The sequence below is a fragment of the Pelophylax lessonae genome, assembly GCF_965119305.1.
Source record: "Pelophylax lessonae genome assembly, chromosome: 2".
NCBI lineage: Eukaryota > Metazoa > Chordata > Amphibia > Anura > Ranidae > Pelophylax > Pelophylax lessonae.
The window spans coordinates 58,795,196-58,809,444 of NC_138769.1; the positions used below are offsets into that span (position 1 = coordinate 58,795,196).

General features: G+C 40.7%; 1 protein-coding gene across 2 annotated transcripts in view; it reads right to left on the reverse strand.

Annotated features, from left to right (window-relative positions):
• The window catches only part of EPHA6 (EPH receptor A6), a 1,374,331-nt gene that overhangs the window by 1,267,849 nt on the left and 92,233 nt on the right, over window positions 1-14,249 (reverse strand). For both annotated transcript variants that reach the window (XM_082246035.1, XM_082246036.1), the window contains exon 2: window positions 4,052-4,116. In XM_082246035.1, coding sequence (XP_082102161.1) covers window positions 4,052-4,116 — 65 coding nt within the window. The remainder of the gene's footprint in view (window positions 1-4,051; window positions 4,117-14,249) is intronic.

Here is a 14,249-nt window from a genome sequence, read left to right on the forward strand (position 1 = left end):
GCTGTGGGTTCAACTTAAGGTCAGGCTGAAAGGCTCTGCAGACCAGGCTTCTATCGCTTCCCCCTGGTTCTGGAGGTCCATGGAAACTTCAAAACTTAGTGGGCAGTAGTATAGAGGCAAGGCTCTGAATATTTATGGGAGTTGGACCAATCCCCAGGAAGGAGGCCTGACAGGGTGATAAGATGGCCCATAAATATTGAAGAGCCTGGCCAGCAGAAGGTTTTTGTGGGGTGGAAGATTGAGCTCTGAGGTTAATGTTGTGAAGCCTTAGAGGGGAATTCAGGGCTGGGGGGTTCTGCCTTCAGGCTGGAGCAGAGGAAGGAAAGAGATGAAGCTGAAGAGAGAGACCTTCAGCACCCTTCAGTCTCATCAAGGAGACACCCTGTCTAGCATGTGAAGGCATGAACAGCAGGAGGCCTGAACAGCAACCAATCCTAATCAAGGGACAGTGTGAGTACCTCTACCTATTAACCCCAGGGCCAATAAGGGAGAAGTCTTCCAGATGCGATATTTAGCAAGCTTTCATTGGGAAAGTGTCACAAACCTAAATCCCTTGCTCTGTTACACTTTCAAGACAGCCAGGTGGGCTCGTATTTCCTGAAAGTGTAGGGACTTCGTGAATTTTGCCAAGGGGACATAGAGCTCCTGAAAAGAGGAAGTTGGCTTCTGATCCATTAAAATACTGACAATATCCTGGAGAGAGTACAGTTCAGGATCCATTTATTTTGTACATAGAGAAGAAGTTTGTCCTCAAGTTGTTCTACCAAGTTCAGGTTGGGTATCCCATAATCCCTCATCCCTATCCAAGTTGATTTTCCTCAATAAAACAACAAAAACAAGCCAATGGACTGTGGGAAAGTGTCACAAACCTAAATCCCTTGCTCTGTTACACTTTTCAAGACAGCCAGGTGGGCTCGTATTTCCTGCAAGTGTAGGGACTTTGTGAATTTTGCCAAGGGGACATAGAGCTCCTGAAAAGAGGAAAGTGGCTTCTGATCCATTAAAATACTGACAATATCCTGGAGAGAGTACAGTTCAGGATCCATTTATTTTGTACATAGAGAAGAAGTTTGTCCTCAAGTTGTTCTACCAAGTTCAGGTTGGGTATCCCATAATCCCTCATCCCTATCCAAGTTGATTTTCCTCAATAAAACAACAAAAACAAGCCAATGGACTGTATGCTGACTATGTATGGAAGTTGGGAAATGCATATTGCTTGCCTGTGCAGAAACAGGAGGACCCAAAAACCCAGAGGCTCTCTAGGGAGCAGCACTACACACAGTATGTGTATGAATACTGTGGAGTCACTCTAAGCTCCCCCAGTGTGCAGGGACTGGTGCTATTCAGTAAAGTACTACAGAATATTGTGCCATTATATAAATAAAATAAATAACACACATTTACTCCCTCCCTTCTAAATTTTTCATGAGAATTCAGGGCCATCTGCAGTAATGCTCCAAGTAACTGTGCATGCCATGCTAAGCTTGTACCTCAGTATAGAGCTGGCTGTCATTCACAGTTAAGCAAGACAACTTGTGCAAAACCCAGCTTTTATATAGACTTAGAGAACCTAATTTATGTAATCCAGCCTTTGTGCAGTTACAAAGTTGCATTATGAGAAGAGATTTAAACACGGCGATTGGGATTCTTTTTCATTGGTGTATCCTCATTATATAGCAAAATTATAAATATGTGCCACACATGGATGCAAATATGCCATATGTTTGAAAGGCATTAGTCTGAGTAGCCAGATGCTGGAGTTACTTAGAAGAGCACACATGAAATGCTGCATTTTTCCCAATCTGGTTAGTTCCGTCAAGCGTAAAACAGGCAAAATAAGAAGCACTGGGATGAATGTATGAAGTTTGGAGAGTAGTGTTTACTAAGCAGAACACAAGTTATGAGTGCTGATTATTTTCCAACAAATTAAAAGTGTTTTTAGAACATAAAGCAGCTCTCCAAGTATTCAATTTGTAAATAATCCATACATTATAGATAAGAATATGGACTGAATATACCAAGAATCAATGTTTTTGACATATTTACCTAAACAAATTCCACATTAAACTAAACTGCAATGGGCCTAGTGAGTGTTTATCATGCTGCCTGCTTTATATTGTATTATATAATAGCAATCTGTAGTCAATCAATTAAATCATCTTACAAATAAATAAAAAACCTCAAACCAACGTAGATGTCTCTTTTCAGTAGAGAGATCAGTCCTCCTCCAGGTGTTTACAATTTCTAGGGACCCCATCAGACAGCTCACCTCCTTCCCTAGCACAGCTTTGAAACCCCAAGTCCAACCTTATAGTCAATCTAGCATTTTCTACATGATGTTCCCCACATGTACCCATTAGCAATCTGTTAAATGGCAGATAATACAACATTTCCATATCCTGACCCAAATTGGTGCTTACTAAAGAGTACAACTGTGTTCACTATACCAAATCTGCAAACTGAGTAGCATAACCAACTCAAGCTGAACTCCAAACAATCCGCTTAATATACATACATGTGAATTGTCTATTAAAAAAATTCTGTTTCTTCAAATTGTCATTTGGCTGGGAAAATGTAATCTAAATTGTGCAGCCAGGCATCCCTGCCAAGCAGCCCAACCTGGATCTACACTGGGAGACAGTGAAATTTGGCCTGGGTTACAGCCCCAGTCTGAAGACTGAAGGAGCTGCAGTGCACTTACATGCAGGGCTGGGACAAGGGGTGGGCAGGAGGGACGGCTGATCTGGGCACAATGGTTTATTGCAGGGATGGGGGCGCCCTGATTTTAACCCTTAGGGAAGGGGGGGGGGGTAGTTTGGCATCTTTGCCCAGGGCACTGAATGGCCTTGTCCCAGCACTGCTAACATGTCACTGGTTTGCTCTCTCCGCCTGTGAGCATATTTCCTGTGATAGACTAACAGTACTGTGCACTGCAGCATACTTTGTCTTCTATTGTTGGCCAACCCTCTCCCAGACTATATACTGATGTATTTTTACCATCTGCAATTATAAATATGTTTAGTCATTTTTGTAAAGCAAAACCTCCCTCTCTCAATCAACATTGACTATATTTCATCCTTATGCTTCTGCAGTAAATGAACAGGAAAGTATATCATATTTGCTTGTTTTAAACTTTTTTTTACATTTCTTCAATGACTTCCTGGTTTTCATGCCTAGGCAAATGATGCCATACATCCCAGGAGTCTTCAGTAGTGGTGGAAGGGCTTTCTCAGCTAAGTACACACTCTCTTGATGGCATCCCCATGCAAAGGGCAGGTGGATTCCAGGAAGTAAATGCTCCAGGAATCAGCTGCCCTTACTCAAGATTGCCACAGCCAGAAATGCTAGGGGGTTGTTTTTCAAACTAATTTCTCAGCAAAGTAAAGCATGGAGACATGGATGGATGGGTAAATTTGCTTTAAATATTAAAAATGAATTAAATAGCATTTTTTGGTTTGTGGTTATAAGAGGATAGTTCCACTTTAGGTAATACACAACAGCGGATCTTCATCCTGAACAATAAGTTCCCTCCTCTCCAACCTTTCTCCACTCTGCTTCATACATATTACTTTTTTACCTTTTTTTTTTCTGTGCAAAAGTTTTGGTCCCACCCCCATCTTCCCTTCTGAAAGATGTGGTTCCCCGGTGTCCCCTGGTATATGTAACATGCATATGCCAAGAGGCTCTGGGAGCGATGCGTTTCATTCATATAGTCTTCCATTCATAAAAGAAGGGGGCGGTTATAGCAGCATGTCATCAAGAGGGATTGGACGGAACCCAGAAGAACACAAGGACATGGAGACGCAGGACCTGAGTGGTAGCAGAAGAGAAGTGGATCTCAGTGGGACAACACTGGATCCACTGGGTGGGTAATTATTTAAATTGAGGAGAACCCAGCATCAGGTAAGCAGGGATTTAAAAAAAAAATGGAGGAAAGGGTAAAGTTCCTCTTTAGTTAATGTTTTATTTTAAGTTTGCCTGGAGTTCAGCTTTTACATCTTGATTACAATCACAAACAATGCTAAAATCAAGTCAGAAGATTCTAACTTACCCCATTCACTGGATAGGTTTTCCATCCCAATTCCCCGATAGCGGTTGTGGTGTCAAGCAGAACCACTGCAAAAAAGCAAACACTTTCTGTCAGTTTTGAGTACATTTTTGAGTACGGATTTTACAGTCAGATTACACTTGTGGTATGTTACAAAAAAAAGTCACATATTGGTTTTTATAATTTTTTTTTTCAGTGGATAAAATCTTTATAGAGTAAGTATACCTAAAAGATGTCCCCATCCCCAATCCCCAATCCTTTTCTGGCCACAACACCAGCATTGCCTGTAAGATCCTATAACATTGTGCTTTCATAAGCAAGTTTTTTGCTTAGAGCTATTGATTATAGCAAATCACATTACTACTTATACATATCGACTTATGTTTCTAGCTCTGTATCTGGAATTTACTTGTAAAGTAGCATAGGCTGGTGTTAAGACAAACAGTATTTCATTTGCCAGGTGATTCAATAAAGTCTACTGATGACCATCCAAAGTGGGTTTTGGTTATCGGTATAAAATGCAAAAAATGTTTTATTGTCGACAACATGACTAACACAAAATAAATATGTACCCTAGTAGTCACAAAGTGGCTACTACCATTGTCTTGTTAGACAATTACCAGCCATCAAGAACACTTTTATTTATTATCCTAGTAACAGTGGAATGCATAATAAAAAGTTTTAGCCACGCAGTAACTGACACATGAAAGATTATTTAAACCAACCCCTTTAAAACTTTGTATTACCAACACAGCTCATATGTGAGTGGAGCAGAAATGCACACATACACTATATTGTCAAAAGTATTGGGATACCTGCCTTTACATGCACAGAACTTTAATGGCATTCCAGTCTTAGTCCATAGAGTTCAATATTGAGTTAGCCCACCCTTTACAGCTATAACAGATTCAACTCTTCTGGGAAGGCTGTCCACAAGGTTTAGGAGTGTGTCTATGGGTATGTTTGACCATTCTTCCAGAAGCACATTTGTGAGGTCAGGCACTGATGTGGACAAGAAGGCCTGGCTCGCAGTCTTCGCTCGAATTCATGTGCAGGCCAGTCAAGTTCCTTCACCCTAAACTCGCTCACCCATGTCTTTATAAACCTTGATTTGTGCACTGGTGTACAGTCATGTTGGAACAGGAAGGGGCAATCCCTAAACTGTTCTCACAAAGTTTGGAGCATGTAATTGTCCAAAATGTTTGGGTATACTGACGCCTTAAGAGTTCCCTTCACTGGAACAAAGGTGCCAAGCCCAACTACTGAAAAAACCTCACACCATAATCCCCCTCCACCAAATGATTTGGACCAGTGCACAAAGCAAGGTCCATAAAGACATGGATGAGCGAGTTTGAGGTGGAGGAACTGGACTGGCCTGCACAGAGTCCTGACCTCAACCCGATAGAACACCTTTGGGATGAATTAGAGCGAAGACTGTGAGCCAGGCCTTCTCATCCAACATTAGTGCCTGACCTCACAAATGTGCTTCTGGAAGAATGGTCAAACATTCCCATTCCTAAACCTTGTGTACAGCCTTCCCAGAAGATTTAAAGCTGTTATAGCTGGAAAGGGTGGCCAACTCAATATTGAAACCTATGAACAAGGACTGGGATGCCAATAAAGTTCATATTTTATTTTCTTCATCAGCTCATTCCCCACAGTCATTACCTTTTGTATCACTTGACCCTCCCTCTTAGATTTTAAGCTTTGACAAGCAAGGCCCTCTGATTCCTTCTGTATTGAATTGTGTTGTTACTGTACTATCTCCCCTAATGTTGTAAAGTGCTGCAAAAACTGTTGGCACTATATAAATCCTGAATAATAAAAATAATATTAATAATAATGTGCACGTAAAGGCAGGTGTCCCAATACTTTTGACAATATAGTGTATGAAAGTCAATAGATGGAGCCGGCAACGCTGTAGTCCATTAAGTGTATTTATTGGTTACATCACAGTGACAATAAAATAATAGAGCTGACGCGTTTCAGCAGAAGCCTTAGTCATAGCTATTTTAAAACTGAAATGGCAAGATAATTATTTCTATACAAACTCCACCTTAGAGGAAATTAGCATTTTCAATTGATGCAATTATCCAATCTGGTGATTTTTGCACTAGTGCCAAAGAAATAGACTACAGATCTAAGCAAACAATCCTCAAATTCACCGATAGAGTGTATGTAGCTGGCCTCTCTTATTTCACGATAAGTTTGAATCGAATTAATTTGTAAAGAGATGCTTCTTCCTAGTTTTAAAAATGATGCCCAAATGTGACTGAGGTGCCATTATTATTAATATTCACATAAGATTCTCTGATTCACTATGGGGTCAATTTTTATTTATAGTCCCCTGACATTTAATATTCTAATTGTTATGGTAGATAGTGAAATATAAATAAATGTAATGAGCAGAGCTCCCCTTTAGAGTTCCTTCTACTCCAGTAGCAGAATTTTAGTCATGATTTTTTTTCGTACTATAATCCAAAACATATAGGTTACATTCATATCTCTTCTAGGTGTATTTTACATATGTTTACATTCATTTTTATAGGTGTGTTTTGTTGGAAATTGCACCAAAGATGCAGCCCATGGGTTTTTTTTATTTTAAATACTTTTCTTGCAGAACACCAAAAAACATGACCGTAACACTTTACCTATCCCAGAAACTTACAGTTCTCTCCTAAAGAATTCTGACACATTCAGATGTTAAATTGTGATTCAACCTGTTGGCTTCTATGCTTACAAAGTAAAGCCCCGTACACACGCGTCGATAGTTGGCAGGGAATTTTCGGCCAACGTCCGATCGGCCGATTTTCGGCTTGTTAGTATGATGCTTCCGACAACCGACTTTTCGGCCGAAAAAAATCTGGTGTGCAGGCTATAAAATTTTTGCTGGCCGTCAACACAACGGCCGACTTTCCGTCAGTCAGTACAGATTTTGGCAGACAAAAATCTGATGAGCAAGACTGGGCATGCTCAGAGAAGAAAAAACACACGGAAAGTAAACCAGCACATGACATCACTTCTGAAGTAGATTTTTGTTGGCCGAGAAAATTTGTGTGCAGTCTAGAGCACATTCCAACCAACACAACAACACTGGACAAAAGTCGGCCGATCAGTCGGCAATTAATCGCTGCGTGTGTACGAGGCATAACTCAAGCTTTGTTGAAAAAAAAAAAAAACAATCAAGGTAAAATACATAAAATGCAAATTTCTCTGCCCTGAAAAGTCTGCTGTTTATTTTGCCATGTACAGTCTAAAGCTGGATACTTTAGTTGTTAGATTTCCTTTAGATTTACCTTCAACTATGTAGTGCAAGGGCCTGCCTTCATGGGCGTCCGCAGAACTTTTTTCAGGGGGGGGGCATAATTTTAAGGTCACCCATGCTCCACCCCTTTTCAAAGATGTCATGAAGGGGAGGTGCTTAGTCATTATACTTATTTTGTGTATATTTCCTTAAAGCATGCTATACAGCACAGTGCTTTGCTGTGTAATTTGGCCCCTTTTATCACCTAAAATACCTGGCTGATCCTGCCTGGCTCTGTCCTCCCCTCTGTAAACTGACCACGGTATACCATGGCTGCTGAGCCCTGACACCGTGGTCAGTTTACGTGCCGCCATCATCCGCAGCCCTCTTTTCCTCCTCTGACCTCTCTCCCCCCCTCATTCCCTGCCTGTCTGCTCCTGTGTCAGTGCCCACCCCCCTCCTCTCCTGCTGCTGTAGTTTCATTTAAAGTTTCATATCCTGTCTACAGTCTGTTTAATAATCCTATGTGCTCCTGTGTCTGTTTTTTATAAAAATAAGCCATTCTTTACAAGTACAGAGTGCCACTCGCCGCTCACGTGACCCACCACCTCTCACCTCCTCTCATCTTCCCCTCCTCCTCCCCTCCCAACTGACATCAGTGAATAATCCTTGGCCCCGCCCGCTGCAGGCAGCTGTCAGCCGGAGAGAGGAGAGAGCCGACAGGTCACGTGAGCGGCTCTCGGACCTCTGAAAACTGGTAAAGAGCAGCATATTTTTTCAAAACACAGACACACAGGCACACATGATTATTAAACAGAACAGACAGGATGGTATAAAGTGGCTTAACAACCACTTAAAATGGGAAGTTGAGATTCCAAGGGGGGGCATTTGCCCCCCCTTGCCCCTACCTGCGGATGCCCATGCCTGCCTTATTGCATACAAATGGAAAGTGTTTAGATTTAACCTAGTATTATATGGTTTTGGTAAATCTAAGGCCCCTTTCACACTTGGAGTCCATTGGCGGACTCCGTTTTTCTCAGCGGGGGATCGTTCCGCCAATCAGGCGGATGGCAGCTCTGTCTCTGCGCTGTGTGCGGAGACGGAGCTGTCAGGTCCTCATTGTTCTCTATGGGGGAATTGGATGAGAATGGGCCGCCTGGCCGTTCTCATCCGATCCAATCCGCCAAACGGATGGAAAATAGGGTTTCCATCCGTCCGGATTTGACGGATCGGATCGGATGTCAGCGGACATGTCTCCGCTGACATCCGATGCCCCATAGAGATGCATGGGGCTTCCATTCAGATCCGCCTGAAAAACTGACGCAAGTGTGATAGGGGACTAAGGAAAATCTAAAGACAATTGAATAGTGTGTGTATGGCCCATTAGACTTCTTTCTGAAAGGGATAGTCAGCCTTCATTAAACACATGGTACAAACGCAGTGTTGAATTGCACTTTAGCAGTTGATGAGTCTTTGAAAGTATCTCACCCAAAAATGAACTCTTATTGCAAGGGATGAAGGATTGCTATAATTTGACTTGTATCTCTTTGCAAGCTTTATAAAAAAAAAAGCCGTGTGCCAATCACACAATAGTAAATTATATTTCTGGGGCATATACAGAAAATATCCAGGTTTCCATATTGCAAAGAAACACTACCTGAATTAGCAAAAATCAGAAAATTACAGCTTCTGCAGACTGAAATCAAGTGAACGTTTAAAGTTATCATGCAGCTAGTTTAATTAGGAACTATTAACCACTTAAGCCCCGGAGGATTTGGCTGCTAAAGGACCAGGGGTTTTTTTGCGATTTTTTACTGCGTGACTTTAACGGACAATTGCGCGGTCGTGCGACGCTGTACCTAAACGAATTTGACGTCCTTTTTTTCCCACAAACAGAGCTTTCTTTTGGTGGTATTTGATCACCTGTGCGATTTTTTGATCACGCGCTATAAACAAAAAAAGAGCGTAAATTTTGCAAAAATAACAATATTTTTCACATTTTTTTATATGAAATTCCCCAAAAAAAAAGTAAAAATCAAAATTTTTTAACATTTTTCGGCCAATTTGTTTTATGCTACCTATGTTTGGTAAAAAAAATCGCAAAAAGCGTATTTTGATTGGTTTGCGCAAAAGTTATCGCGTTTACTAACAAAGAGAAAGATTTTTGTCATTTTTGGTGTTTTTTTTTTTAACGCATAATGGCGGCGATCTGCGATTTTTTTTTCGGTACTGCGACATTGCGGCGGACAGATCGGACCCTTGACTGACATTTTTGACACTTTTGGGGTTACCAGTGACATTACTGCAGTAATCAGTGCTATACATATGCACTGTTACTGCAAAAATGACACTGGCAGGGAAGGGGTTAACTTTATTGGACAGGGAGGGGTTAAGTGTGTCCTAGGGGCGTGCTTTCTACTGTGTAGGGACATGGCTATTGGTGTAAAAGCAAAGATCAACCGTTCTACATAGTAGAACGGTCAGATCTTCACTTTTACACAGGGAGAACTGACAGGCAGCTTGTTTACACAAGCTGCTCTGTCTTTCTCCCTTCACAGGAGCGATCGTAGTGTGGCCGGCGGACATCGAGTCCGCCGGTCACACGCACTGACTTGCCTGTGAACGAGCCGCGGCGGGCGCGCGCCTCGGCGGGCGCGCGCCCGCCTGCTATAGGCTCGCAAGTCAGTGACAGGCGAGTGACGTACCGATACGTCACTCTGCCTGGCCGGGGCTGACCGCCGCAGTATATAGTCGTGCGGCGGTCGGCAACCGGTTAAGAAAAGACTTTCCTGTAAAGAACAAGGTTAAAATTTAGCCCTCTTATCAATCCCGCACGGCTGATCTCAGCTGTATTCACGCACTTCCCTTGCTAAAAAATCCTCATCAATCAACAGCTCTGAGAGTAATAGATGCCTGGTCCCCCTCTGTGTACTGTGGTTCTTTCTGAAGGCCCCATCACTACTGGATACAATGATGGTGTAAGGGTCATCAGAAGAAACCACAGTGCAGAGCGGGAGACATCTTACATATCTTAAAAGCAGAACTCTCATTTGTCCCTGATTTTGAGGGACTGTCCCTGATTTTGAGGGACTGTCCCTGATTTTGAGGGACTGTCCCTGATTTTGATGGACTGTCCCTGATTTTGAGGGACTGTCCCTGATTTTGAGGCACTGTCCCTGTTTTTGATGGACTGTCCCTGATTTTGAGGGACTGTCCCTGATTTGGAACAAAGTCCCTCTGTCCCCCTTCCCTCCTCATTTATCCCTCATTTTGGTCTGATCTATATAAGGTGTATTTAAAATGCACTTTTTATCTTTCAAAAAGTGTTTCCCAGTGCTAAACCTTTCATCCAATTTCTAAATTGTTAAATTTGTAAAAATCAAAAGCCAATATAAAGGAATAGTAGTGGTAAAAAAAATGACTTGTGGGTTTAACCAAGCATTTTTTTAAAATAACTCAGATTTAAAGGGGGCGCGACAGGGGGTGTGTCCTATGCCTACATACTTTTGCTAATAGATGTCCCTTATTTCCATCTCAAAAATTTGTTAGGTATGTTACAAATGTGTCTAGTGCAGATGCCAGTGTAGGTTGCGGCAGCGTGGGTGGGGATGTTACTGAGCATTAGGCTCGGTTCACATATAAGCAAAGCGGGAACCCTGCAAGTCTACTGCAGGTTCCTGCAGTGCATTCAAATCGCAGGCATGTCACACTTCCATATGCGAATCGCTGGGGGTGTCAATACAGAGATAACAACACCCCCAGATCAGTTTGCATATCGTAATGCGAACTGACAGTTAGGACATTCATCGGATTGCATTGGTGTGAACCGATTCTGCTGCGGACCCAAAAAAAGGGACCTGTGCGTGTTCAGTCCAAATCAGATGTGAATTCAGCCATACAATCTGTATGGCTGAATTCACATCAGACAGACATCACATGTGATTTTCAGAGCAATGCGCTGCGAATCACATGCGATGTTTGTCATTGCTATAGTGTGAACCGGGGCTTAGTCCTTTTCTTTGATGAGAAGCTTTTTTTTAAACTTTATTTAGCTATGAGTCAATTTTCTATATGTCAAAATGGCTTGTATAGTAATTATATAAATAATAACTTTATATTTGCAGCAAAGTAGAATTTCTCCCTTAGGTGAACCATCACTTGGGGTGGCCTGACCCTTAGTTTCACTGCAGGAGATAGGCAGCTGGGACAGGAATGTCCTCTCAAGCACACACAAATATGGTCTTTGCTACCACAAAAGAATCATCTTTGCATTTCTTTTATTGCAGTTGCCATAACATGGATGTATATAATACAGAAAAAGATTGCTCAAGGTGTCATCATATCTCTATGGAAGAAAGAAATTGGGAAGAAAATTTGCATCTACAATATGTGCTGATTTAGTCTTCTTGCTGAGAAGTTAGAATGTAAGTAAAGCTTAACAGCTTGTTTTTCCAGTAATTTCTGTTTGGAAAGCTCAGTGTGAATCTGCACAGAAAATAGAGAGAAATGGTTATTATAATGTCTGTAATTTTCTCTCTTTTATTTTAAATGTGTTATTAAGTATTTTAGGCTAATAGTCACCCTTGCAGCTTCAATTTTTGTTCATTTTTTTCTTTTAAGAAGCAAAATTGTTATGCTGACATTTAAACTGTAAGAAAAAAAAAGACCAGCAAAGAACAAACAAAATAAAAAGTTTTAAACAGTCCAAGGAGCTTATTACATAAAAAATAGATTCCAGGCACGTTCGCATGCCTGGAATAAAAGGCCACAGACTAGAATTTTGCTGCGCAGTGAAAGTCGTATACAGTAACTTGCAGACGTCTTGAATACAAGTCAATTATTGTCATTAAAAATGTTTAAACATTACAACACTCTGTATCGCTGCTTCAAGTGAGTAGCCTTTAATGATCCCTTCACAGCTCGCGTGCAGCTCAATGAAAGATAAGAAGGATCCGGGTGGCTGCACTCCAACAATCCACTCCAAAAATGACAGATGGAACAAATACAATGGTGGACAAGCAGGTAGGTGCATTTAGCTGGGTAACGATTAAGCACTGACTCCAGCGCTAAATGCATCTACCTGCTTGTCCCCCACTGTACTTGTTCCATCTGTCATTTGGTTTTAATGTTTATACCAAATAAAGTGGATTGTTGGAGTGCAGCTGTTCGGATCCTCCTTGTCTTCTGTTTAAATATTACAAGTATTGCTGGCCACCTCTTCCCACAACCAGAGTTGTATAAAGTACTCGAAACCCATACTTGAGTAAAAGTACAAGTGTTCGATCAAAAAGTGACTTGAGTAGAAGTACTAAAGTACTAAAGTATTCAACATTTTTTGTACTTAAGTACTGCAAGTAGTTTTTATAAAAATGTTGCTACTCAAGTACTGAAAGTAAAAGTACAAGTACTGTGTTATGTAGTTATTAAAGAAAGAAGTCAAAAGTTTCAACATCATATTGTTTTTTATTATTTCAAATAATTAACCTAAAGGACAATCACAATTTGTTTGTTTCATATTTTCTTTTTAGTGGAAAGATTTGGTATAACAGCTTTTATTTATACATACAGTAGCATTTATTTTCGTATGCACTTATTTACACATGACATTATACACATTTGTTTGAGCTTCATGAAACCTGCCATCTACTGTTCTGGCAGTGGTAATTTTTATAATTGTAATGAGTAACTATGCAGCACAAAATAAAAATATCGGAGTAGAAGTATTGAAATCATCGAAAAAATGTAGTGAAGTAAAAGTGGAAGTAGGAGAAAAAAATTATACTCCAGGAAAGTACAGATACAGCCTTTTGGTATTTAAGTACAGTAGTGAAGTAGTTCTACTTAGTTACTATACATCTCTGGAGACACCAGACCCAACAATGCAGACAAGCTGAAGGCCTCTATCAAAGCAACCTGGGCTTCCATAACACCTCAGCAGCGCCACAGGCTGATCGCCTCCATGCCACACTGCACTGATGCAGTAATTCATGCAATAGGAGCCACAACCACGTACTGTGTGTATATTATATTGTATATGGACATACTTTTCAGCAAGCCAACATTTATGTACTTCAAATCCTTTTTTTTTTTTTACTGGTCTTATGTAATATTAAAGTTTTCTGAAATCCTGAATTTTGGGTTTTCACTAGCTGTAAGCCATAATCATCAAAATTAAAAAAACGAAATGCTTGAAATATATTACTCTGTGTGTAACGCATCTATATAAAATATATGAGGTTTCACTTTCTGAACTGAATTACTGAAATAAATTTAAATATATATATATATATACACACACACACACACATACAGTCTTCTTTGCAGCACTCTGCCCCATCGGAAAATGAACTCCGTACCTGCAGATTCAGAGTGAGAGAGAAATGCTTCCACACTTTTCCATCTCTTCACTGGCACACAGAGCAATAATGCCAATGCAAATAGGGTGATTAAGCTGTGCCCAGGCATATCTGGCACACCTTTTGCGCAAGCCTCTGACCACAGATTCACTTTGTTTACTAACATTCACTTTGCAACTTGAACAGACTCCTCTACTTTATGGAATCTATCCCGTTGTATGCTCCACATATGATACGGTATGCAGGCTGCTGTACATAACCAAATCAAGCAATACAATACAATCCTAATTATATCCTAAAACATTTATCAAAATTCCAGACTTTGAGCCTCTCTGCAGCAAAGCCCTCTTTTGAAGAACATCAAGATTTGTTCAAGAGTTATTACCTCAAATTAAGTGACATTTCAATCTCAAGAAAGCACTCAGTCTGGCACTGGATATACTGTTATTAATTAAAAGAGAATTTTACCCAATGACATTATACATTCTTTTAATATATTTGATCCCTAACTGAAGAGATAAAGAGCCTAAAAAGCAGCTACTATGTTATATTTTTTGGTATGGGTTTTGCATAATATGGAAAACAATCCTTGAGATAGAAT